Source organism: Necator americanus, chromosome X (assembly GCF_031761385.1).
Source record: "Necator americanus strain Aroian chromosome X, whole genome shotgun sequence".
Classification (NCBI taxonomy): domain Eukaryota; kingdom Metazoa; phylum Nematoda; class Chromadorea; order Rhabditida; family Ancylostomatidae; genus Necator; species Necator americanus.
Window position 1 is genome coordinate 29,464,453 of NC_087376.1, and position 26,511 is coordinate 29,490,963.

Below are 26,511 nucleotides of genomic sequence, written 5' to 3' on the forward strand. Positions count from 1 at the left end.
TAGATATATAGAAAGCTGGGACGACGATGCCACATCCGCTTGTACACATTCCATACTGAAGCACGCCTCAAATTTGCTATCGCCGTCATGACAACTTCGGATACCGTGACGAATGATGAAATGGGGAAGGGGAAACGAGAATTATTTAAAGTACACATAGTAGGAGGAACCAATAAAATCCAAAAGTACTTCATGTTAGAGTAAGACAACGTGGAAATAAGGATCACCATGGAAATGGACAGTGTTACTGGTTCGGATAAATAGAGGTAATAAGTCAAGCGGGGGTCCGGACTCAGGCTAGGCGAAGTTGATTACACACACCATAAGACAGCGTTCCCATATATATGTATACGAGTAGTAGTGGATGTGAAAATAAGAAACGTGAGATGAATGGATGCTCATTTTACGACCACCCTCTTACGTAAATATGTACGGCCGTTACCATAAGAATCAAAAAACTTCCGTTTTTTACAGAATTTCCAAATTTTACAAAGGAGACGAAGACAAAATTATTGCTACAATTCTTTTTTTTAAGCGCTACCGTGTTCCTCAAACATTCGCATCCATGTCTTGTTCCTGCACATTTCCTTCCTCTACTTTGGAAAATTTCACTTCACAGAGCAATCTTTTAATGAAAATCTTTTTCTTGTCATTGATGCTAACATTTTTTATTTTTCATGTACGTAATTTCCTTCTACTTTTACTTACAATCCATTCCTTTTCTTACCAAATCGTAGTCAAAATAATTTTGTTACGGATCTTTGTTCCATCTTCTGTTCCAAAAATCTTAACTGACAATAGTTTTTAGTTCTTATCAGTCGTTTTAGAGTTCAATTGAATTCAGATTTTTGTCAAGAATATAACATATTAGTAAAAGAAAATACCTCAAAAGAAACTTAGTAAAGAGGTTTGGAGTTTTTTGAATGAAAAATGAGAAAAGAATTACACGAATCAAAGAAGGGAAGAGAAAAGTAAGGAATAAAGTGCGTGATGCGTGAAATGCTCAAAGTGCATCGGTTAAACGCATATTCAGCACATTTTACATTCGAACGACCCGAGCAAGAGAATTTTTAGAAATGTGACAACAAATCGAAATTACTTGCTATTTGACGTTGAAACTATATAAAACCGTTTTACATATGCCAGTTCAAGGACTCCTCAAAAAAAAACACTCACAATATCACTTTCGAAATCCATACATACGTATTCAAAAGTTAAAAATTCCGACGGAGGTCAGGCGAAGATGAATAACGCACCACTAAACAAGTTCAGCGATAAAACTGGATGTTTTTTTTTTGCTCCGAGCGTACATAGCAGTTGTGAAGACGAAATTGACTAGAATTCATGATTTTAAATTGAATACTGATTATCCAGAAAGTTGTTGCACATAATCCTAACTCTATAAAGAGTCAAACAAGAATATCGAGAGAAATTTGTCGCTTTGGTTAACTTTCAAGAACTCTTCAAGATGTCTCAAATGTATCTATATAATGTGTCATGGATTATCATAGGAAGCAGCTCAAGAATCACACGAAATAACAGCGTTACATGTCATTAATTTTTAAAGACTAGTCTATTAATTTTTAGTTAACATCGCGTGATACCAAGTTTGATTCCTTCGCTTATGAAGAATCGACTTGTTTTGGCTGAGGATAAATGATGAACTTCATTAGTGATGTTTTTTTTTTCGAAGGATCATTTATGTATAAATGTCATTTTCCTGAAAATTTACTTGATTAAAATAATTGAAATGGAAATGGTGTTGGAAATATCACGAATAATCATGAAAAATGCTTATGTATTTTTCAATTTTTTAAGAGAATTCCTCCAAAGCAATTTTCTTGGATAATGTCAAAAATACCAGAAAGGATAGTTTGGGTAGTCTTCTTTTTTTTTCTTACAACATCATGCAATTTTTTATTCAATTTAATTGTTCAATTTTTAAGCCGAAAATCCGTCTCTTTCAGAGTTTGTGAAGAAATGTAGCTCGTATTATTACCTTTGGGAATCATAAACGGTCACAGCTCCAGGAAAATTCTTGCTATTCACTTTTCAGGACAAAAAAAATGTAATTAATCGCATATTGCGTGCTATTCGACATGTTCCCACAACGCTAGAAATATGGTCGACCACAAGAAAATATGTTTGTTGCCAGTGGTATTAGTTATATATTATCCTGCAAATTATTTGTAATAATTTATTTTGGGATTTCATCCTATCTGTGCTTTTTCGCAGAACTTCCTTAATAAACCCATAAATAAGCGACTTTTAAGATAATTTCTTTTCTAGCGAACTAATTTTAAAGTTTATTATTAAAAAAAGGAAATTAAGTGTAAATTAAGTGAACGAATCCCAGTACTAATCTTCTGATGTTGCGATAACTATTAAAAGCTATTTTATGAGATGTCGGTCACCGGTTTCATTCCAAATCATGTCAGTACAAGTGAAAGCATATTTCTTCGGGCGAAGAAAATTCGTGGAACTTTCCCTCAAACTTTTAATTGTATCCCTTGGACGTTCTTTTGTTAACGAGATGATAGAGTAAAACTATAAAAAAGGGAGAATTCATTAATTTGTAGTCCGTTAATTGAATAAATCTTGATGTGATGGTGAATGGATGGACGGATAAAAACGAACGGTTTGATTATTAATGTTTGCTGCGGTCATTTCAGCAAATCCACAACAGAATGGAAAAGCCATTCGATGTTTTTGGAAGGAGAAACAAGTAAGTGTTACGGAAAAAAAAACGGAATTGTGAGTTGCATTCCACTTTCAAAATATGGAGTTTCCATAAAACAAAGGAGAAACTCACTTTCTACTCGTATAGTTTAGATGTTTGAAAAATAATTGTGACAATTAATTTTACTACTGCAATGTTTATTAAGCAACAATTTTACAATGATAGAAATATTAAGTAGAACAACCTCTAAGGATGGAAAATGTGGAACACAACAATTCATTCGAACTGAGCAAAGCGATTAAAGCTAAACTTTATGGTCAATTAAAGTAACCGACAAGCGAAATGCAAAGAAAGGAAACCATTTACTGCATTGTTATGCACATGAGCAAAACCCTCCAGTCATGTTCCAATTGACACTTGAAAGTGGATTTGGTCCTGAAACCCGTCAAGACCTTTGTTCTATTTTTTTCGCTATGAACTAACAGTCAAATCTTCCGCTTATGCTCCACTGATATCATACTAGCGCTAAAGCAAAGAACAAAAATCCTACTCAGTGTAGTCCCAAAAAAAAACCCCAAATATTTCCTAGAATAAGACTGAAAACAGCAAGTAGGAGTGGAACTATGGTGGGTCTATTACCTGAACTATTTTTGGCACTCGGAACTATAAATACAACACCACTACCGGGTGTGTTTATACTGTGGATAAAGTACAGGATCTCTACAGAGTGCAAGGATAGCCTACCATTAGCCGACGGAGAAAATGGGGTGAGCAATTCCAGGATGTTGATTAATCCCTGCATTAGCATTGTTGCTAATCCAACCCGTTACATCGATATTTCCCAACAAAATTTTCATTGACCATATTGTTAGGAGTGAGGATATATAAAAACGATATAGTTCAACGAAGAAGTCAATCGCTATAATTTTTGTAGATTTGAGGGGTCCAGTAACTCTAGGAAAAGGGAGGTGGAAGCTGCTAGCTACCACGACACGGATGCTTTTCACAGAGAGACAAATCCAGGAAGATGAGATCAGTAAGCCCCTTCATCATTTTCAGATACCATGGATTTTCCAGAGGGTCTCTCATGAAACGGGATTAGTGTGGTAACAAACTCAAATAATGAAGAATTGAGAAATTGTGAAGAAAGAAAGCTAGCACAAGTGTAAAGTTTTTTTTTTTCGCTGAAACTGAAACTGCAACATTTATTCAAATTTGTTCTTAGCTTCAGCGAAAATTATATTGCCTAAGACCACATAAAAAGCTTAGAAAATTACAAATACATACAGCTGCAGGAAAATAACTCTTCAGGCACAAGGGCAGTCTGTAGACATTCGCTTTTAATTTAATTGTTACTCCTATAGATATTTTTTTTGATTTGTGGACAGTATCATTTACAAATGGTAGTATTACAGAAAACAGCTAACAAAATAATTAGGATGTAAGACATTCTCAAAATCTATTACTTTAAAAACTCTTAGATTGTCAGGAGAAAATATTTCCGAAGAATTATTCCGATTTCAGGATACATAGGTTAGGTCAAGAGATATTTAAAAGGTTTCGATCCTTCAAAAGTTATAAATCAAGCGTATATCTAAAGCAGATGTACTGGAAAAAAAACTGTTCCTAAAACTAAATGATATGCAAAATTGTGATTTATTCTATGATATTGAAGAGAATCCCGGTTCCGTGACTAAGAATGAAGTGAAGGAGCCTTGCATGAGTCTGATAGAATGACACAAATGTTAGATTACTGTACTTCTTGAAGCGTCTGTTTATTTCATTTCTATTCATATCCACCAGCTAATTTTCCCAAACATCTTTTTTTGGTCGTTTCTGCCATTCTGTTGCCATTTACAAATTTGGAACCAGAGCTTCAAAAAAAAAACCCTCTTCCTCTAGAATACTGCATGATTAACAAGCAGAAAGCGAAATCAAATCCAGCTGAAGGCATAAAACAATTTAAGTCATCTGTTTCGTGTTTATAGTAAGTAAATTGTCAACACTAATTCACCTGTCTTTTCGAAAATTTCATTTAGATTGTCAATCCTGACACAAGGCACAAATATTATTATGTTCAGATGAGAAAGAAATTCAAGAGCACAATGTAAACGAAGTATGTTACCGAATATAAATTGAGGAATATTTTATTTGTACATAATTCACGTCCGACTTCTTGTCAATATAAATCAGAAAAGTGAGAAAAATGAAAGAAAAGTTTTGTGTTTGAGAACCTTAAAATGTTCTTAATAAACCTTATTTTACATCTGTCTAACTTTGAAAAAAGTGCTCATTGATATATAGCAGAGAACACGGCTCTCAATGAACTCAAAGAAGTTTATGGAAGGTGAATAGATGATTTTAAATCTCGTAGAGTAAATTTTAGAGGAAATTAGTGTAAAATTTGAACGTTTCGACGCATTATGTACAGTTAATGTTGGGAAAAATCCTTAAATATCCCTGTAAAAAACCAAAACACCAAAAACATCTGCTAAATGTTTGATGGTGTCTGAAAGAGAGTAGTGTTCAGCAGGATTTGAGCTTCTATTCATCCTAAGGCTATCTACACGGTGCATGACAATAAATAATAAACGATGCTTGTGAACGAACAAAATCCATCCCATGATTAGAGCAACGTGTTATTTGCACGCTCCGCCCATTTTCATTTATGTAGACATTTCCGCAACTACGGACGGAAAAAAAGCAAAAAGAAAAGGAAAAAAACGAATCCTGTCATACAAGCGAATCCCTAATGGTTATCCTGAAATCTTAGATGTGTCTAAGCTAAATGAGCACATGGTTTAAATTGTGCATGAAAAACACTGAACCCTGTGAATATCATCTTCACCTTTTGGAAATTATATTTGTGTACAAATGTGGTTCTGGATATCCTTGAGCTAGATCCTTGAGTCGGTGTAGACTTAAATTAATCAAGCTATACTACCGATGAGCGCATCGATAGTTGATAATTTTGCTACAATACATTTGACTCCAGAGGAAATCAGTAGTCTTAAGACATGTATTCCATGAATTTTTGGATTTTCTTTATGATAAACACATAATTGTTGAGTAAATTTCATTTAGATGACGTTTCGTCGATGACTGATGATGACCAAACTGATTCATAGGATTACTCAATCGAGCCTATCCGATACTCCCAGTCGATTCATTCAAAAACTACTGCAAAGAGTAGTGCAGATATTTTGTTTAATATTTTACTGTTGGCTAGAATTCCCAAATCTTATCCAGAAGCCCAATGCTAACACTCTTCCTTCTTCATGGAAAAAAAATTCTGCTCTATCGTGCTATGTAATCTGGAGGTGCTTGTAGATTCATCTTCTGCATCTTGAGGAAATAGTCGAAAAGAAATCCAGAAACCAAGTAAAAGTCTCTAGCAGGTCTACCCGCTCCACCTGCTAGTTTGTTACGCTTAAATCAAATATTTGTGTGGATTATTTTATTCCAGAAGAATGTTAGATCCTTTTGGATCTTTTGGGTATGGAATCACTCTATTTGATACTGCAGCTATTGGTTGCTTTTGCAACGAATTTACTAGAATCCAGTAATCAAAAAGAAAACATACAGGCAAGCATTACACAGTCCCTTGCAGATAAATTGATTTATAGAAAGTTTACCGACAAAACCGTTGACACCGAAGCAGTATATTACACAAGTAAACACCATCTCACATACATATATTACGCTTATCTGGGGGGAAAAAAGAAAAAGTTATCTATAAGCGATGATTATTAACGAGGCTTATTACATACAGAAGTAGATTTTATGACTGCGTATGGGGAATATGGAAAAAATACAGTACCAAACCCATTACTGAATAGAACAATCCTTCTTTGACTTTTGTGGTGGATAATAAGCCGTTTGATTTGGACCTGCTGGGACCTGATGAAAACCCTCTGTGGGTCCACCATAACCTCCTTGATCCCCATAACCACCTCCGTAACTTCCGCCACCTCCATATCCTGGATATTGCTGCTGCTGTTGCGATTGTGGCATTCCATAACCTGGATTGCTTTGCGCTGGATTGTAGGAAGGGTACGGAGGTGCTGCTCCTCCTCCTTGTTGTGGATAAGGAGATTGCGTCGGATACGCTGGTGGTTGAGATACCGTTTGGGAATACGAAGGTGGGTGACCGGCTTTATCCATTCCTGACACCTTCATGATACGTAGATGAGTACCACCGGCCGGCATTCCAGGTAGTGGTTGGTCGAAGTCACCCCAGAGGTAAATATTTCCTGAAAAAAAAAAATACTAGAGTCCTTTTCAAACAATATTATGAAGCAGCTCTGCTATTTTGATTAGTGCCAGTTGAGATCAAATGCGGTCGCCGGAACTTACACTAGTCTGAGCTAACGCAGTGCGTCCGCAGCAATTCATGCGCCTTCTCAGTGAAAGATTTGGATACAAACCCTTTTCGTCCTACGAAAACAGCTAATATTTGAGCTTATCGTTTAAGAACCGCCAACAAATAAATAATGCCTAAAATCATGAGTTGATCTTGAACAACGTCCGTGGGACCTACTTGTGTGGTACCCTTCGTTTTCGAATTTTACGAAAGAAAGCGAAAGTAAATTTTCTCTGTACGTTCATTTAATGCTTGCACAAAAACGGGGAACACGAATCATGGATCTCTGTGAATGATAGATAAATTTTAGCACGACTATTTTAACTTTCCAGACTTCGCATTTTTGTGGTCTAAGGCCCAGTCGCAGTAAACAACCATGCAAAAATCGGATTTTCTCGCGTTTTATCCGGTACAGTGAAAATATATTAGAACAGTAATAGAAGAATCCCTCATAACGGTCAGAAGGTGCATTACATAAGATTATGAATGTCACACGTATGTTAATCTAAAACTGAAGGTTTTTTTTCAGAATAGAAAAGTTTCAAAGTATCATCCGCCAAAAATCCCCCAGTAGATTTTGTATCACAAAATATCGGGTGAAGTTACCTGAGTTACATGCGGTCAGCCTAGGTTCAATCAGAGGGCAAGGCATCTGCGCAGGTATCTGTAACCACTGAAATGTCCTAGTGTCCAGCATCCAGTAATCAACCAAGCGTTCAACATTGTAGTTCCCGTGGTCGATTTCACCTCCAGCAAGAAGAATAGCGTCTAGAACATTAGAATCAGAGTATTTCACAAAACAGTGAGTGAACAGTTTCGTATACAAAAAGGAGTCTTTGTAAACGTACTATTTTGAAATGAGCAACGTAAGTAAAAGTGAGAGCAAAACTAACTGGCAACACCATCAATTCCAGCATTCTTCCTGGGCTGTGGCATTCCTCGTTGAGGATCAGGTGTACAGTTGTGAGTAGTAATCTTCAAAAACGAAAAGCATGACAGACATATCAACGAAATTCTCCAATTTCTAAATCAGTAACGAAAAAATTACTTGTCCTGGAGAGTTCAAATTGAGTACATGGACACGAGAGTGATCCAGATGACCATCAGGAGACGAAGATAGTAAATGGACGCTTCTGTAATGTTCACATTCATGGAGTATGATGGTATATATCTACACTGCAACCGTTTAGCGTTCCTTAGTCCCCCTTAAGAAATCAGTCAACTATGAGCAACTTTTTGCTTCCTTCAAGACATCTTAGTAACAATTTAACAACTACACAGGCGAATATGTGCGCGCTGTGTACGTGCGTGCCGTGTATGTGCTTTTCCGATTATGAGGAGTAAGGGAACGTTTCGCCAATGATATGAACCTACATTTCAATGGGTAGATACTTACCCATTACTGAGAAATCCATCGTAGAAATGTTGGAGTTCTGCTCCAGGTACTGTGAAATTCGACGTTGGAGCTTGAGGTTGTTCTGCCATAGCATTTATTCTCCATACCTTAGTAACAACTCTTATTTGAAAATAGGTAGTAAAACATAAAAGTATCAAATAAGGACATACATTCCGACATCAAATGGAAACGTCAGGTAGGGCGGAGATCAACATACCTGAAGACCTGGATTTGCCATAACAACAATTTCTGGAGCATCTTCGCGCATAGAAGCGATATATTCTCCACCAATACTGAGAGGTTGATTGAGAAGAGGACGACAGTTGGTCACTGAAAGACCATCGGCAGCGAGATCCAAACGAAAAACGTGCAGCTAAAAATTGGAAGAAAAAACATGAGGATTTCATAAGTAAATATTAATGGTTTTTCTTCATGTTTGATGAAATATAAACATGATCTTATTTAAGAATGGAAAATACTAACTTGTACTGAGAACGTTTCCATATAAAAAAAGAATTACTAAGAAAGCCTCATTCAGATATTGGTACGTTCCAATAATAACACCTCAGAATACTTAGTTTTTGTAATCAAACTTCGGTTAGACCCCATTTCTGTGATCGACTTCGTTGTCTGGCACTTCGTCGATGACGGGAATGAGGTGTCCACAATAGTAGTAAGGTAAGAGTAGGTGGAAACTATTCTTCCCTAAACTCCTCAACATAACAACTTTCTCCGCTGGTACTTATATGGGAGCCACTTTCATACTCTTCGTCGAGATTTTGAAGGAAAATTGTAATTCTGACACAAAATCAACTCCGAATTGGATATTATATTGATATCCAGTCATATCAGTGAGAAAATTTCTTTCTTCCATATTTTTCTAGAAAATTTTGAGTAGAGTACATACGCAACATATCAGCAAGAATTAATTTGAAAAATTTCCGACTATAAAACGAAATGAAATGGTATCTATAATATTTCACTAAGGTATTCACAACTCACACGGATTTGTCCATAAATCTGCTCTTCCGTCACAAGCACAAAAGCAGAGCCACCTTGAGGAGATGGGCACTTGAGAGAAAACAGGAACTTCATCGTGCCTATGAACCGAAAAGTCAGATAACGCCAAGAAATAAAGAACAGCGAAAGATAATCTAACCGAAACAAGCCATACATAATTGATACCTTGAGCATGCAGCGGGATTTCTCCAGCAAAACATCTGAAGTTCACATCAAAAATTACCAATCCTGGGTATCCTTTGCGAGTTCCACTGAAAAAAAAAGTTGGAAAGAGTATTCGGAGAAATGCATTACCGTGTTGAAAGTATGAAAGAGATAAGACCAGTGAATCATAATTGTTTATAAATTTACTATAACATATTGACTTCAGCTGAACTACATCTTACAATAAAGTTAAAGGAATCTGTAACCGATTAAGCTTTATAGATTTTGAGTCAATGTTGTCTGAATGCTTCTAAACTGTAGTACACTACACAAGCGTGTACCTAAATCAGTCTATTTCAGGCAACGATGATCGTTCGTCTCGATAATAATGCACGTTTAATAATAATAATTTCCAATTCACATAGTCATTTATGACGTCAAAGCAACCTTGCGTGTTAAGATACGTCCTTTAAAAATAAAAAATACCATAGGTAAAGCATCTCAAATCATGTAACCTCCCACGCAAAATTTCTGACTGAATTCTCGTCGGGGGACACCTTGAAACCGAAAAACACGTACTACGATAGCCTTCAGTTTCAAATTTCGTGTCTCCTCACTATTCTATCGTGATTAGCATAACAAGAAGGCAATAATGGGAAGGCTGACGTATCGTACGAATCGTTAAGAGATAGAGGCCATTCAGTCTAAGGAAGAACTCCGCTACAGAACTCGGTACACTAGCTGGTTTTATTTCTACAACTATCTCAAAAATACTATTTGTGTGGAAATAAGATTACTTTCAACAACACATACTGAATGCCAGTTTACAGATATTTCCAGTGCTATAGTCAAGTCAAAAAGAACTGAAGCTTTCATTTCTGTAGTGAGAGTGAAATTTGTGATGATCTTGCGTCGAGCTTACGCAAGAGCACCAAACTTCAGGTCTTTTTGAGCAGACTATAGCAAATAAAAACGTTCTTACTGAAAAGGAAACATTTTTAAACGTACGAGAATTTCCTGTATCAATTGTAAGTCAATACTAATGTAATCAAACTAAGTAAGTAATTATAAGTTCAAGAAATATAAGAAATCTTTAGTTTATCATAGTTACTTTATAATCACGGCAGCGCCATGACGTCACTGTTCTGTGGTTTTCACTATGGGTTGGTGTTTCTCTAGAGCGAGATTGAGAACAGATTAAGAACATATTTGTTTACGGAAATATACTATTTTCAGTCCGATGAAAAAAAAAAACGAAAAAAGTACAAAATAAGACTGCGGAAAAAGTCTTTTTTTTCTACTCGGAAATGTTTGGTAGCAGTTTGATATCAGAGAGAGGAAAGGTATTCGAAAAAAATAGGAAATTCACGTGCTTCGCAAACTTATGCTTATGCACAGTAAACAATTACATGGAGAGGAGGGAGGAATAAAAAGAAGAACGCTTCGAAATAATGGGAATAAATAGTGCAAGTCGAATGTATTACTAAGAACGTTCTAAGTGAAATTTAAAAAAAAAAACAATCTTTCACAAACACACCTAGTTCCGCTTCCTTCGTCAGCAATTGGATCATAAAGAAAATAAAGCTTGCTCATGTCAATGGATTCTTGAACATCTTGGAATACAGCCATGCGCCATTTTCCGTATGTAGAGTCCAACGGGTGAGGTTGTTGGCCCCAGCTGACTGTGATGTCCTCGGTGTTTACTTGCATCCCTCGAAGAAACTCGAACTAAGAACATTTGAAATGTTAGACAGAAAATGGGAGAGAACAAAACAATGATGATGAGTTGTAGTAAACCCAGGTGACTAACTTTAAGTTATTAAATTCTAAATTTTCGAAAGCTATCAGACAATGAGGAATCGACATATAAAATCGATGCTACGCTGCGATACGCCTACACCTAAACCTGTTTTCCATGACCGTGATGTGAAATCGTCAACTACTTCCTTCTCCGTTACAGTCGTCTACGTAAAATCTGGAGGAAAACCAGATGTTGTACTCAATAAATAGAATAGCACATAAATTTCTTATAAATATCTTTTTCACAACACATTTGCAACTACCCGACCAGAAGTGATTAAAGCAGTAATATCGGCGCTAACACATTAAAATGATCGAAAAAAAACGGATATACAATTGAAGAGGAAGAAAAACCACATACAAAGGAGCAAGGGAAGAATGTACATATATTACTTCATACAGCGAACGGTCAAAGCAGAACCGAACAAGTATATTGGAACTGAAAGTTGGTATCATGGCCACATTCATGTCATTCATATAACGAGAATTATTTTGTGACAGTCTTCGGGAATGAACTCGAATATATTACTGATAAATTTTACATAAAGGACAGTCTCACATAGGGGAACACAACCGTAATTAGGGGACGGGACTTTGGAAACGAGGACGGTTAATGTCTCAGCGTTACTAGGGGAAATTATTCGCAAAAGTATGATATTTAGGGCCATCTTCACCACACAAAAAACAAAGACATAATGACAAAAAGCAACCGCAAAATGTGAATGATTTGACCGATAGTGAATGACTGAAAAGCCACTACTGATTTAATGTAATTACGTTATAATTCTGCACCTTCAGAAGTAACCATCCCAATCCCAGAATCAAATTCGTGGCCATCTTTGTCCATCATCACAGATCGTCACTCACAACAAAGAAAAATTGGAATTTTCACTTATTAAATAAGGAAGCGAAGGCTAATTTGAATAACATTAGTTGATATTATTCATTCAATCATCGTCTCAGCTCGTGGCGAAGTTGATTTCCGTCGATTCCGAATCGGATAATGGACGAAGAGCAAAAATAGCAGTCTTCACGGCTTTCGCGCACTCTCCAGCCTTAGGGACCAGGAACCTGTATTCATTACAATTAATGCTATCAAATTACAAATAACTTTATCTCACTTATGCACGGCGGTGATTTTTGAATTTCCATTAATTTCGTAGCCGAATTTGAAGGTCAGCAATTCAGGTACTTTCTTCTTACTGGTAACTCGAAGCACAGATGAAAGAGCGTGTCGGGCTTCAGTGGTCACAAACCCGGGCTTAAAAAACAACAGTTTTGAGACAAAAGAGAACGGTCTTCAATTCTACATAAATATAAAACTAAAAAAAGCACATCTATCTTGCATCAAGTGACAACGTTAAGCTTTAAAAAAATAAATCTCGCAAAAAAAGAAGATGCAGAACATAACTCAAAAGCTCAAGAAAATTTAAATTAAGATAAACCCTACAAGGGTACTATTTTGCTACTCCTTTATTGATTTTGTATGGTTCTCAATAATAGTTTTATTTTGCTTTCAACTTCATAAAGACGTAAAACATTTCATACGTTTTTTACGCATCGTTTTTTTTTTCTTTTCTTTGGAGGGTGAAGACAGGATTCAAGCAGCTTAATGTAAGTTAAAAATGTAAGTCTCAATGTAGGTTATGCAACTTTGAGGCAGTACCTATGAAAAATCTGTTGCATAAGCACCAAAGAAAAACTAACCTTTCCATCTACGTCTCTTAGTACATGCATATGAGTACGAGTGATGGCAATGTGGGAAGGAATCATAAGCTTGCCATCGCCAAGCTCATGACATTGAAAACGTTCGATGAATTCAGCTTGGTCAGCGAGAAGAAGCTGAATGTTACTACAATATATGGATGAAATCAAGAGAATAGCAATTCGATGTTTTCAGATGAATGTGCAAGAGCAGTTATCAGGTAATAAAAAGGTAAACAAGACCTCTTCTTTTCCATTCGCTTTGTTGAACAGCGCACCCCCACTTTCGTCGCTTGAGTCGTCATCGATTGAGAAAACGGATCGTTCGTTACGGTATCTGAATGACATGTCCTCATTTGAATGATAATTCTTATGTCACCGGCGAACACTCCGAAGATATAATGAAAAAAACAAGGAGTTATTTTAAGTGTCATTATAGTTCTAAGTCGTTCAGAACGGCAGTAGTACATTAGCACACCATTTGGTGACAGGTCTCAAAGAATAAGTATTTATAATTCAATTACAGACTACTGTAGTAATTTCTTGTAAACTCTGATTTCTACTCAAAATCTTCACCACCTTTAGAGAATTGCTATAGGAAATTGAACGAAATCAAATATTTTAAATGTGACTGTCTTTTAAAACAGTATTTTGAAGAAAATGGAATGGCTCTGAATATGTGGCCTGTCCAAAGAATTTTCCTTCAAATTTTTCCTTCAAAACACCTTCTATTAAACAGAATTCACGCTTCCAACCCTCGCTTTCTATGCTGAATAGAATTTTGAAAGTCGCATTCACACTATCCTTTCAGCAATAATGCAATTCTTCTATTAGTCATCGCAGTATGTCTCAAATTTCGTCTCGCAGCTCATTTGCACTTTGGAGGAAGGAAGAAGAAGAAACTCAACGTCAGTTCCTACTTTATTTCATAAGTAACTTAACTGACAATAGCCTACGCCTACATAGGTTACATCGTCAGTCTAGAAAATCCATTCAGAAATGAAATAGCTTTCAAACAACTCGCTAATATTTTGAGTTCTAGTAATCTTTAATGTCTACAAAATCAGAAATATGATTATACTCATAATAAGCAGAGGTTTTTTTTCTACAATAGATCTACAAAAAACTAGCACAACACAATTTCTGCAACGATAAACAACAATTGTTAAAATTTGGAAATAATACTTAACGAAGGCATAAACCAATGCCGACATCTTGCACTATAACAAATTTGAAAAAAAAAACATTAGCAATGAGAGTGCATGGATGAAAAAGTAATCGATAAAAACACACCTTTTCCCATATCGATCTGCTGACACAACATGTTTCACTTCGCTGACTGGTGCGTATCCAGGACTTGCCTGCGTTACCAGTTCACTCACTTTATCCTTCACAGCCGCTGATTTAGAAATCACTACTTCTTTCACTTTGCCCACCAGCTTCTGAAAAACATTCCGAATACTCTCACAAGAAATGTTTCAATCACATAATGTGGCATTTGTCGAAAGAAAAAGAAAGAAAAGAAAAACTGTGCATTCTACCCAGCTTCTAGCTGCACTAGCATTCCCACATTCACGGCACTTTGACTCATCATGAGAGTTAATAAGACGCAAGCGGTTCGACTCGGAAAGTACCATGTGCAGGCCTGAGAAAAAAAAAAATTGGACGTGGGAATCCACCTACTGCAACACGAGACTAACAGTTAATTTTCTCATTCGCTTTCCCAAAATCGATATGGTAATTTTCCTAAGCAGCCCCTCAATACGAACTCACCCTACATTACATTTCACTAATAGATGTTCTGCTATTTTAATCTAGAACGAATGAAATCAGGAGAGATTCTCTGAAAAACCTCAAATTGTAGGAAACTTGTGTACCCACAAGTGAATTTCTAACCACGCCTTTATTTTGCACGACTTTAACAAGAGAAATTAGGAGAAATTGGGGTGCAGGAAATCCGATGCTACTATTAACTTTGTTCTTAGACATGGGGTTTCTTAAAAAAGAGAAACATTCTTACTGTTAACAATATATTGGTAGAAGAGTTTTACCCACCATGATAACCACCTTGAGCAAATGTCACATGACTCTTTCCATCTCGAAGAAATCGTGCGATAACCATATTCATGAACTGATCCTAAATGAAAACACTCCAAAAATCATACATACCCAAATGAACAAATACATCTGGAACCCACCAGATCCTCATCACCATAGCCGAAAAAACAGATGTGCTCCTCAAATTTTTGGTCATTTTTGTATGACTCAAGACAGCTTAAGGCCATTTCAAATTGACTTGGAGCATCGACTAGCTGAAAAATAGTATTTGCAAGGTGAGGATGAGATTAAGAGCATCAAAACTGTGAATGATAGAGAACTTCTAATAAAAAGTCGTAAATGAAGTATAGTGTGTAAACAGAGAGGGTCAAGGCAAGTTCTAAAAAGATATAAATCGAAAAAGTGGGACTCACCAGCTGACAATCCAGATTAAACGATCCGTAAATGTGCCCACTATTATATGCTTCATTAGAACGGCAATCAATCACAAAATAAGCTATGTTTGAAGCCTAAAAAGGATAGTAAAGTCAGCGACAAGAAAATCACTCCAGGATTGGAGAAAAAAACATTTCTCAAAAAAGTTAGAAGCGAATTTCTACGGAAGACTCGATGTCGTTTGCGATATTTACCATCCTATGTTCCTTTTTGAGAACGGGAAAGCAAAAATATTCAAGAAAGTTCAAGGAAGATATCCAGGGCAACTAACCAGCACTGCTCCGCGCTCCTTTCTGGTTAATTCCTGAACAGTAACGGGCAAGCAAAGTAACTTGCTAACTTGCATTTCGCCAACTTCGTCGTCATAATTAGAACCAAAGATTAAGTAGTGGAAATCCTGACAAAAGAAATGGATGCTAACTGCGACTATGTGAAGTATGCATGCACAAAAAACATAACTAACCTCACGAACACATTGAGGAGTACGATCCGCGTAGTAAGCAGAGAGTTGCACGAAGTCCGGCACATCGTCGATGGTGAGTTGATTTGGCAGGGCCGTTAACATTGCCAACGCTTCTTCTCTGAGAAAGTTTTAGATTGGATGAACCATCAACACAAACCATCCGTAAAAGAATAAATCGAGTAAATCTACAAATATAATGTGGCGTTCCCAGAAAAGACCGTTTTCCTTCGAATATAGTCAACAGATACTATTTCTGCTACGAGACTGACTAGATTCGACAAAGATATGGCAGAAAAAAATGTATCATATGTATTATGAGAAAGCAAGAAACCCTAACTGTCGAAAAACAAAAAAAAAGTGATTTTACGTGAACGAAAGGAGAGCCAGAGTTTAAAACCAAATAAGAAACATGTGCACCTTCTATCCGAACCGATCTGAAGAAGCTGGTCCCGCGCATTAATAATAAGTACTAATGCCATGTAAAAAATCAGGAATGGATCACCCTGTAACAGAATGAACTTATGCTCTTAATGATAACTGCTCTTCTGGATTTCCTTACCTTCTCTATATACAACTCCCACAAAGCTCTGCACACTCCATCGCCAACACTAGCAGCAAGAACAGTAGAGAACCACTGACTCGCATAGCAATGTGGAGGGCACTTCAGAGAATCCAAATGAGAACTGAAAAAAAAGAAAATAAAACATAAAAATGATGTTTGATAAAATAAGAGAAGAAAAAGACACCTTATTTGAGGATCATGGTACTGCAGCAAGAGACGAAACAGATCATAAATTTGGGCATTCTCTTTGGTTTCTCTGAATTTATAACTCTTAATATTGTACTGTAACCGGTAAAGTAAATTTATCATTCAAATATCACCAACTTTGGAATGTATTTTGTAGTGAATGCGAAAAACACATTGAACAGGTGTTCTTGCGGAAGTTCAAACTTCAGGATCTTCTCAAGGACCTGGAATCGGCAGAGAAGATGCAACTTCCACAAATATTATATAATATCATTCCGAAAACGTTCAAGTATGGCACGTATACTTACGACTATCCAACCACTATCTTTTTTGTAATCTACATTCCTTTTTTTACAATACAATGTCATGAATGATTCGAGTTCTGGAACAGACTTTTTGTTGTCCAACAACTTCGCTAGTTTCCGGCAATCTGGAAATAGTTCATTGATACCTAAACGTTTTTGTAACCGGCAATTGCATGCAAAAACAACACGTGTGGAAATGAGGCATAAAAAGGAACAAAAGAAGAACTCTAGGACTGAATCGAATTAGAATCGCATAAAGATGAGTTCAAAAAAGGAGTTCCAGGGATTTCAGGACACCGATACAATTCAGCAACTTCGACTGGCATGAATAGCTATATTCTCGTCAACTCACTATTTTCTTTGATTTAGAAACGCAGAAGTTAAACAACACAGTTCTCAGTAACTGGTACAACAGCAAAAAAAAAACAACGAATCACCAACCATTCCTAAGGCCGACTTGATTATTTAGATTGTAGAGTTGGTCCCAATCGTCAAGAGGATTCGGGCGATTTTGAACACCGAGAAGGCGCTGGAATAGTAAATGACTAGAACACCAACAAATTCTTCCTTAAAATTCTGGGAAAGAGTGTGAAACTCACCACCCAGAGCATTTTTTTACCCTCCGCATCACTCATAAATGACACGAAACTAGAACTTGACACCATTTCTTTATTACAGTCCATCGGCAATGACGAAATCGAAATGTCACTCTCTTTTACCCTATGAAAACTTAAGTAGTTTGTTGAGAAGAAACGTAATATCGAAGACTGTACAGAAACAAAGAGTGAAACATTCAAAGAAATAACAGATAAACACACAAGGCAGCTATCACTCACCAGTCGTCGCCGATGGTGCTTGTGCTTTCGCTGTTGACGTCATCACCCATGCTATACATGCAAATTGATCAATTTTGGTAGTTAATAAAATTTATGGTTTGCTCCCACGTATCGACACGACCAATTCATAATGAAATTTAAAAAAAAAGGCCACGCGTGTTGCTGTGCAAATGTAGATTCCCAGTGCGAGAATACACAAGACTCCGAGTTTATAGTTCACTCAAACATTTTTAACAACCTTAGCATCTTGGTTTCTGTTGTCGAGGACCATTCTGATTAACTCACAAATCGAGTAAGATGGTTACATTTGAAAGAGAAAAGCCCAGCTAAAACAAGCAGGAAAAGGGTCGCAGTCTGCTTTTCAAAATAGTTCTGCATTCGATTGGAAACAGAAACCTGTCAAAATTGTAACATGAAAGTAATCGTGTCTCTGCGTAAGTACAGAAAGCAGAAAATACAATAATGACAGTTTCCGGCGATTCCATTCTGTTGAAATTGGTGAAGAGACAACCACACAACAATGTAAGAAAAACAATTTAGCTCTAAAGGAAATTGCATTGATAAAGGGATAAGGTAGACGTGCGAACAGAAAAAAATAGGGAGGAGAACCATTTTCGCTGCACTAAAAAGCTCATGCATTGAAAAGAAGCAGATGGTATTAAAACAGCTTATTTTGGAAAATTTCCCCTCCGAATTTTCTAATGACGTTCAAGGACATCTTTGAAATCCCAGATATAGGTGAAATTCCCATTCAGACTTGCTAAGGATAATGAAATAGATTGACTCTCATAGTGATGAAAACATGAGGCTTCAAAAACAGAATAAACAGTGACATGTCAAGCTTCTTGTCGAAAACGCTGACGATGTAACGGACTCCACGTTTATTTGACACTAAACCTTCAAAATTACCCATTTATAAAGTGAAAAGCACAAGGGTAACGAACAACTGACGAGGACCAGTCATCTGGAAGCTCGACATTAATAACTACGAAACAACAAACACCGCTAAATGGAAAGCATGTGAAGGCGCTACACGCAGGTACGCCGCAGCTGTAAATTTAGAATCAGTTGCATATTATCGAGCATCACACTCTCACCATCTAAATCAGAGCTGGTTTTTTTTTCCTGGATTCTGAGAGCTGCGACGTAATATAGCTATTATGAGACTTCTATTTATTCCTCTAAACACTAAGTAGTTCAATTGGCTGGATCACAAAGAAATATCGAACGTGGAGAATTGTGACAAGGATGCGAACATACACGTTTACGTACATTTGTCACTGATAAAATATGCAGTCAACTAATACACTGTGAGGTGATTCCCTCATCGCTATCGAAAATTACACAACATTGTATTGATGGTCATATTTCTTCCCAGAAAATCCCTTATAATAGGACTATTACTGATAACTTTATGCTGCAATAGTATTCTGACTTGCTCTCTTTGAAAAACTTCTGAAAACACTCTCGGACGCAAATCTGCATCAAATTGGTTAATTTTTCTCCAAAAAACACTTCCGAGTACAGAATAAGATGAAAGAGATAAGGACCTACTGCGAAGGCAAAATAAGAAAAAAAAACAACTAATGGTCCCCTAACCTCGAACACTTACAAGAGCTTACAGCATAACGAGCTGTGTATTCTTGTGGAAGGATCATGACCTCTGCACACCAACCACTTTTCAAAAAACAAATCTTTACTTATACGTATTTTTTAAAAAACATTTAAAAATATTCTACTGTACAGTGAATATAGGGAAGAACACCGACCTAATAAATGCCGTGAAAACTTGAGACTAGGAAAAACAAAAATGAAGATGATGAGACAACAGAAGTCTAAATATGGCATCCACAAAGTGAACCAGAACAAAGTGTGACAAAGATGACACTTACACTTACACAAGCTTACATCATGACCACACAAAACACCGAAGCTCTCGCTGACCTGTACAGTCGCTTCAATTAATCAATGATGCATAATGAAAAATCAAATACAATCAGTAAAATAGCTAACAAGTTCCTCGACGGCTGAGTATTAAAGAATGTTGAAATTTGGTAAGCTCAGTTAGAAGTAGTCAATCTCGTTATCTAATATTAAAATTTATTTAACACCGTACCTTGTACTGCGAATAACAAATGAACCAGTCTTTCTGTGATTAGAAGTAGGCGAATAAAGCTAAATGATATGAAAGAAACATGTGAATCACAAGAAATGTATGCGTATATCATGACCCGGTCAATGGTAAGAGCACATTTCTCAATCAAAAGTCTCCCATTTATTCTTTGGCTTTGCTTCAACTGCGCTTTTCTCTTCCGGACTAGTTGGCGTCTTGAAGGGGTCGAAAAATGGATCAAGGGCTGACGTGTAAAATGTGGACTGGCTGAAACGAAATTCTTAGCGGTTCGACCACATGTCACCGAGTGAAAAGTACGTAATCACTAACCCGACAGGAAGCGGTGGCATGGAAGGCACCGGCGGGGCTCGAGGGTTTACTGATGGCACTGGAGGAAGTGCAGATGAAGATGGCGATGGAAGGAAAGGATTACCCGTATTCAGAAACTAAAAATGAAGTGTGAAAATTGGCCAAAGAGAGGTGCAAGAGAAACTGTAGACCAGCCCACGTTACTAAAAGGTGAAGGACTATCTACCGGTGTGTCAAAGTCGATTAAATTAGCAACCGGTACATTTGAAGGTTCCGTTGGCTGGGGCGAAGATTCTCGAGAGGAGTCGCTGTCTGCCTGTAAAGAATTCGTCGATCCCTCGAGGAACTGTCGAGTACAAACTACATGACCTTCACACACACAGATGTGGGTAGAGCAGACCTCATAGCCACTCGCACTTTCTCCCTCTTTTCTCATGGCTGAACTATCCCTCACCCCCGGATCACGCCACTGGATGTTGTCAAAAGACATCGGCTCAAATCCACCTCCTTTTGATGCTTTTTTCAATGACCAATTCTTGGGCTTCCGAATCTCCTTTGGTGTTAATTTGTTGAGTTTTGCACCGATCTGTAAAATAAGACTGAGAAACAAACGTACATGAAGTGCGAAAGTTCGATTTTCCTTGAATCTGGGCATAGAGGTTGCAACTTGTCGATAGTCCAATTTAAGCAACAGCCAAGATTGCTAAAAAAAATTATTAGGGCTAACGTTTCGGCGTCGTCGCCTTCGTCATAGCCTGGAAAGTCAGATCATTTGTGATATATCCTTTCTTTCCAGACTGTGACGAAGGCGACGGCGCCGGAACGTTAGCCGTAATAAAGTTTGTTAACAATCTTGGCTGTTGCTTAAATTGGACTATCGACAAACATACATGAGTTGGGTCACTGATATTTTCTTAGAATTGGGCACATTTCAATAATTCTTCGACAAATTTAAACTTACTGACTGTATCATTTTTTTTTCCGGATAAAAGAGTGGTAAATGAAAAATATACTGCAATAAAAACTTACCTGAATACCCGTTACTCGGTCTTTCAGCGCTCCTATAACGTCGCTGGCATTTTCTTTCACCTAAAACTGAACATTAAGGGAGGAGCAAATTTCCTTCATACGAAAGAGGACAAAAACTGCACACAACATTTGAGTAAAGAGTATATTTTGACCACTACTAATAAGTAAGAAGTACAAGGAACGGGAAAATGGGAAGGACAGGACAGCACGACGTCGATATTTTCTGTTATGTTCACAATTATAGCTAACTTACACTTTGCATCGCTTGTTGAATCGCTTCTGGATTTACTGCCTAGAATATGTCAGAATCTTTGGGAAAGGAAGAGACCTTTTGCATGTAAAACAAAAAGTACAGAAGGATAGGATAGAGAATAGAATATTAGCGCATGCCAGAAGTAAAAAATTAGTCAGAATAGCTATAACAGAATATTACTTGTATTTTCAGCTTATCTATATTAGCAATTTCTGTCTCGAACTCGTCCGAAATTGGTAGGCCACTGTTGAGGGCTCGACAGCGTTCTTCAATGAACTGTAAAAAATACTTGTCAAGTCAAACTATCTACAACATGTTTCTGTGAAAAGTGCGTACCCTTTCAAGGTACTGCACCCCATCAGTACCAATAAGTGAGGACAGATACGGTTGGAAAGATGGCCTTTGCTCCCGCACAAATTTCTCTTTGTCCCAGTGAACGATCTGCAGAAAGGAGATAACATGTATGATGAAAAGTAATAAGAATCAAATGGAGTCGAAATCGAAGCCACAAATGAGGGAGCTATTTAAGAAAATCTACACCCTTTTGGTTTATAAATGTCACAAGTAGTTGAAATATTTTGTATATAATGTGAAATGTGTGCGGAGTTTTCAGTTTTGTCTTCTGTTTGGTCTACTCTACTGTAAAAAATAGACATAGTGAAAACGATTGGGAGTCAGACTTCAACTAACCCCTGTAGACTCGCTGCGAACAAAACCCATCCTGTATCCACCAAAAAGCAGAACATTCGCGCGAAGAAAGCTTCTTGACATTGAGTCGCCCATATCGGAAGAGTTCTTCAACTGACTCTTGAGATATATTATTACCTGGAAAGGAGCAGGAGAACGAGCAAACACTAGATGAACACAACACTCTCTTTAAAATAGCCTCTAAACGAAGTTGTCGCACCTCATTGGGAACATCCGCCACATCATTATGGGCGCTCTGTAGTGTTTTATCCTCAAGATCGACTATGACTACTTCACCCAAATCCTTCAATACCTGAACCACCCGACTGTGATTAATTAATGGTGAATAATGCACTGTACAAGTATAAAGGCGATAAAATGAGCCTGGAGAAGAATCTGCCATCACTCAACTCCCGGAAAAGAATACACAGAATCCAAATCTCAACCCTCTTAAGAGGGTATTGAAAAGTGAACTCGTAAAACATAGTTACGTTGGATTCCATGACTTGTTTTGGCACTCCTATCAGAAAAGGCATGGGGGCCATCACCATATCAAGCAAACTTTCCGGCAATACAGGAATGAATACAGACTGCCTAGAAATTAAGTATTCCATATATTTAAAGAAAAACAAAGACGCTAGCAGAAAAACCCACCAAAACATGGGATAAAGAAGGGTTGACGCAGCATAAATGCACGAGCTAAGCTGACTTAACTTTCGTCCAGTAAAAATGATCCGACGCTCTTTTAGCAAGCTATAAATAATAACAAATAATTTATATTAGAAGAAATCAACTAACCATTTGAATGTAAGCATTCCTACCTCGCATAGATTGCCAACATTTGTCGTGGAGATACTGCGTTATAAAACTCTAACATAAATTTGTCCTCGCGGAGAGTGGGTAGTTTGGTAATGTCAGGCACTTTCACCTCAAGTTTCTGCAACATCGACAATTGTAATTACTTTGATTTTGTCAAAAATTATACTGAAAAACATAAGGATTTAAAAGAGACGAACTGGAAAGTATCAAGAACAAAGAGCTAGAATTTTAAAGGTGATTGGAAAAAGCAACTTACGTGCATCCCATTATGACACTCAAACTGTAGTGTATCACCGATATTGGGGATATCTGTATGATAAATTCGAGTTAATATAGCATCGAGATCATCTTGCTGAAATTTAGATTCGATACTATAAAAGCTCGTTCGACAGCAATAATAATTAACAGAAACACTAGCAAAATTAGAACAAAACTCACCGTTCCGTTGTTCATTATTAAAGAAACGTGGTTGAGAATCTTGTAGAAAACTCCTGGCCATGAAAAACCACTGAAAATGTTTTAAAAAAGTACATTTCAAAGAAAACAACAAATTTAAAGGTCAAGAAACCAACCTTAATATACAAATACACGTGTTATTTCTTGGTGTGAACCGACAGTAGCCGAAAGTATACTGGGACTGAGAGTCCGTTAGTACGAAGGAAAAAAGTTGCACAGCATCAGATTCAACTCTAAAATACCTGATTACCAAAAAAAAACAGTTTGTGTCTACTATTGGTTCGAAGAATAGGTAGGTTTGGATCCAAACTGGCGAGCTTTTTTCTTGTTTGGTTCAAATGTTTCGAAAGATAGCAACATCTTAAATGAAAATTAGATTCTTGAAATATTGTGAAAAAGAAATATTTCCATCTCTATTCAATCACATGACGAAGAAATACACAAGTTCACCTTAAAGGACGGAGTGACATTTTTGACAAAATTTTTGGAGTGGATGATTGTCCAGTCAGCTGTTGCATCATGTTCACTGCTATGTGACATTTGACATTGGAGGATTCTACTCCTAATCGTTGAAGCGACACAGTGGTCATGGTGAAACGATATGCATAGCAACAAACATGAGTCATTTGCACAAAGAAACACAACAGTAACCGAAATAGTGTTAAAAGAGTTCCAACCGCTTCTCTGCAAATGCAGAACACATAAATATGCCTACATTCTTTCACCATGAGAGCATTTATTAAAAGTAACCACTCAGGTCTAAAAAGGTAAAGCATGTGCAAAGAAAGCATTAAACGAACTAAGGTAGAAAGAAGCATATATAAAAACGAAAATCCATTGAAATCTCCTCCAATCCATGGATGAAGTGAGAAAAGATGAATACAAGGTACAAAAAATAATCTCAATCCAAACCCATATTATAATGTGATTAATCGAATTTGAATTTATCTACTGTAAGAAAAACTTCTACTGCAACACGCATATAATTTATGTTAACTCTGTAGAAGAACTGGAATAATAAACTTACTCTTTGAGACCACAGGGAAAGCTAAATTGCCGAACGCTTTTTAAAGCTGTTTCATCATTGTAATCTTCAGGATATTTGGTTAATATAACAGCGAGTCCATCTTGTCCACCAGCACCAACCTCACAAAACACATCAAACAATGTGGCCATATCCGTACTACAATAAACTAGCATTTTGTTATAGCAGCAAAGAAGCAATTCATGAGATAAAACCTTACCGATGCCTTGAAGAAAGGGCTACATTAGCCGACATGTTGTTTTATTATGAAAGAACAGTGACACAACTTCGACAGAACCACTAATCTGGATAACTGGTTATAGAATATAGAAACCTGAAAATGGAACTGGAATCGAAGCCACAAGTGAGGGTAAATGCGGAGGAAAACATTGAAATAAGCCGAAAAAATAGACGCATACACGCTGTCGTGACCATAATGAACGAGGATTAGGATTAAATGTGCAAACAAATTGTAAAAACATGCACTATGTGAGAGAAATCGAGATGGCCACAAATGAATGTGTTCTACCGTTCAATATAGTGTAGCCTCCGTAACTGCACCCGCCCCCTAGAAATTGCGTGCAAACGTGAGCGCTGCCAGCGCGTTTGTGTTAGACAGTTGGTTTTTTCGTGTTGTAGAGAGGAAGGCGTTTTTTTGTTCGAATAAGTGTTTATCGATTATTCAAAAGAACAACAATAATGTTTGCATGTGAAGAAGAGTCAGTCATCGAGCATTGACGGGGCGACAGTCATGTCAGTTATGACAAGTTATTTGTGTAGGTGAGTTCGAAGTTATTCTGAAAACCGCAAGGAGGGGGAGCGCTGTTTTGTATAGGATAAAGATCTATCTAGGACGGATTTCTCACGTGGGACTTGCGAAGGTTTCATTGCAGACAAAAAAATCGACGTGTGTAGATAAAGCATACAAGACTTGTAGTACCTCTTCAAATTTTCCTGAGGAAAATTGATTTCCACAGGCATTGTAGCTTGTTCTCCTATAGACAGGGCATGCTATAGTTACAGAATCTTACTGCGCTTATATTTTTCGTATACCACATAAAAGAAACGGATTCTGATCGATTTCGGAAAACCACGTTACTTTGCTCTTGTTGCACAGAATTTACCTCTCCTCCCTATTACTGAACACTAGTTATCTGTTAGTTGTTTTTTTTCTTTTATTCGGAATGATATAAATGTTTTGGTTTGAGGATGAGCGCATTGGTGCATCCCGAAAGGGTTGACCAGCACTAAGAACTTCATCTTTCATTGATACAGAAACCTTCATTTGTGGCAATTCACCTTAGGAGAGGGGCTGATTATCTGTACCCATCCCTCGCTGTTCGAGTGAATTTTACAGATCGCGAAGTACTGAATAGTCTCTGCCTCCGGGCAATACCAACATTTCAACAAACTTCTGATTTGAATACGTTCCGAGCAAACGAGGCGGAAGATACGAAAAAGTGTATGCTGGCAGATAGGCTATCTATGCCAGTCTACCTTTCAAGACTGTACTTGCAAATATACAGGAAACGCAGCGAAAAATACTTGTAGTGTCTATTACCTGTCGTAATGTTGAAACGCGGATGGGAGATAAAATGAATAGTACGATAAATGGGTAATGTGTAGCTAAGGCGGTGGGGGAAAATGTAGTTGGGGAGGGCTACTCCGTGGCGCCTTATTTCTAGATGCTCTTTCTTACTTTTTTTTTCTCTTAGTAACTTTAGCTTACATGTCATAGTTTTTTCTCTTAGTAACTTTAGCTTACATGTCATAGTTCCTCTGAGACTAATGCTAAGTCTTCGAGCCCCGACTGATTCAGTTATTTACTTCCAGAATTAAGGGAACGACACAGTGCCCCTCACTACATTT

The 26,511-nt window shown here is 37.2% G+C and overlaps 3 protein-coding genes across 6 annotated transcripts; all 3 read right to left on the minus strand.

Moving 5' to 3' along the window:
* Positions 1 to 6,508: 6,508 nt before the first annotated feature.
* On the minus strand, positions 6,509 to 11,313 carry RB195_025859 (uncharacterized protein; the record flags this gene model as incomplete). Its single annotated transcript, XM_064214178.1, has 9 exons — positions 6,509 to 6,933; positions 7,650 to 7,811; positions 7,937 to 8,018; positions 8,092 to 8,176; positions 8,440 to 8,546; positions 8,657 to 8,812; positions 9,442 to 9,539; positions 9,625 to 9,710; positions 11,141 to 11,313. 9 exons carry the CDS (start codon positions 11,311 to 11,313, stop codon positions 6,509 to 6,511), a joined length of 1,374 nt encoding a protein of 457 aa, XP_064070059.1.
* Positions 11,314 to 12,362: 1,049 nt separating this feature from the next.
* Positions 12,363 to 18,002, minus strand: RB195_025860 (uncharacterized protein; the record flags this gene model as incomplete). Its single annotated transcript, XM_064214179.1, has 19 exons — positions 12,363 to 12,474; positions 12,525 to 12,664; positions 13,111 to 13,245; positions 13,351 to 13,444; positions 14,401 to 14,549; positions 14,649 to 14,752; positions 15,163 to 15,244; positions 15,306 to 15,419; positions 15,579 to 15,674; positions 15,872 to 15,997; positions 16,064 to 16,181; positions 16,481 to 16,566; positions 16,623 to 16,746; positions 16,810 to 16,881; positions 16,950 to 17,035; positions 17,120 to 17,241; positions 17,558 to 17,645; positions 17,716 to 17,836; positions 17,953 to 18,002. The coding sequence occupies 19 exons, from the start codon at positions 18,000 to 18,002 to the stop codon at positions 12,363 to 12,365; spliced, it is 2,019 nt and encodes a 672-aa protein (XP_064070060.1).
* A 2,206-nt stretch (positions 18,003 to 20,208) lies between these two features.
* RB195_025861 (uncharacterized protein) lies at positions 20,209 to 24,897 on the minus strand (the record flags this gene model as incomplete). Of its 4 annotated transcripts, none has more annotated exons than XM_064214182.1 (18): positions 20,209 to 20,332; positions 20,396 to 20,511; positions 20,601 to 20,690; positions 20,829 to 20,960; positions 21,404 to 21,463; positions 21,657 to 21,695; positions 21,837 to 21,932; positions 21,993 to 22,097; positions 22,347 to 22,481; positions 22,564 to 22,656; positions 22,835 to 22,937; positions 22,998 to 23,096; positions 23,165 to 23,280; positions 23,419 to 23,514; positions 23,601 to 23,670; positions 23,735 to 23,851; positions 24,646 to 24,801; positions 24,863 to 24,897. In XM_064214182.1, 18 exons carry the CDS (start codon positions 24,895 to 24,897, stop codon positions 20,209 to 20,211), a joined length of 1,782 nt encoding a protein of 593 aa, XP_064070061.1. The 4 variants fall into 4 exon arrangements, with proteins under 4 accessions (XP_064070061.1, XP_064070062.1, XP_064070063.1 ...); XM_064214180.1 differs by having other exon boundaries at positions 20,574 to 20,690; XM_064214181.1 differs by having other exon boundaries at positions 20,574 to 20,690; positions 20,775 to 20,960.
* Positions 24,898 to 26,511: the final 1,614 nt, after the last annotated feature.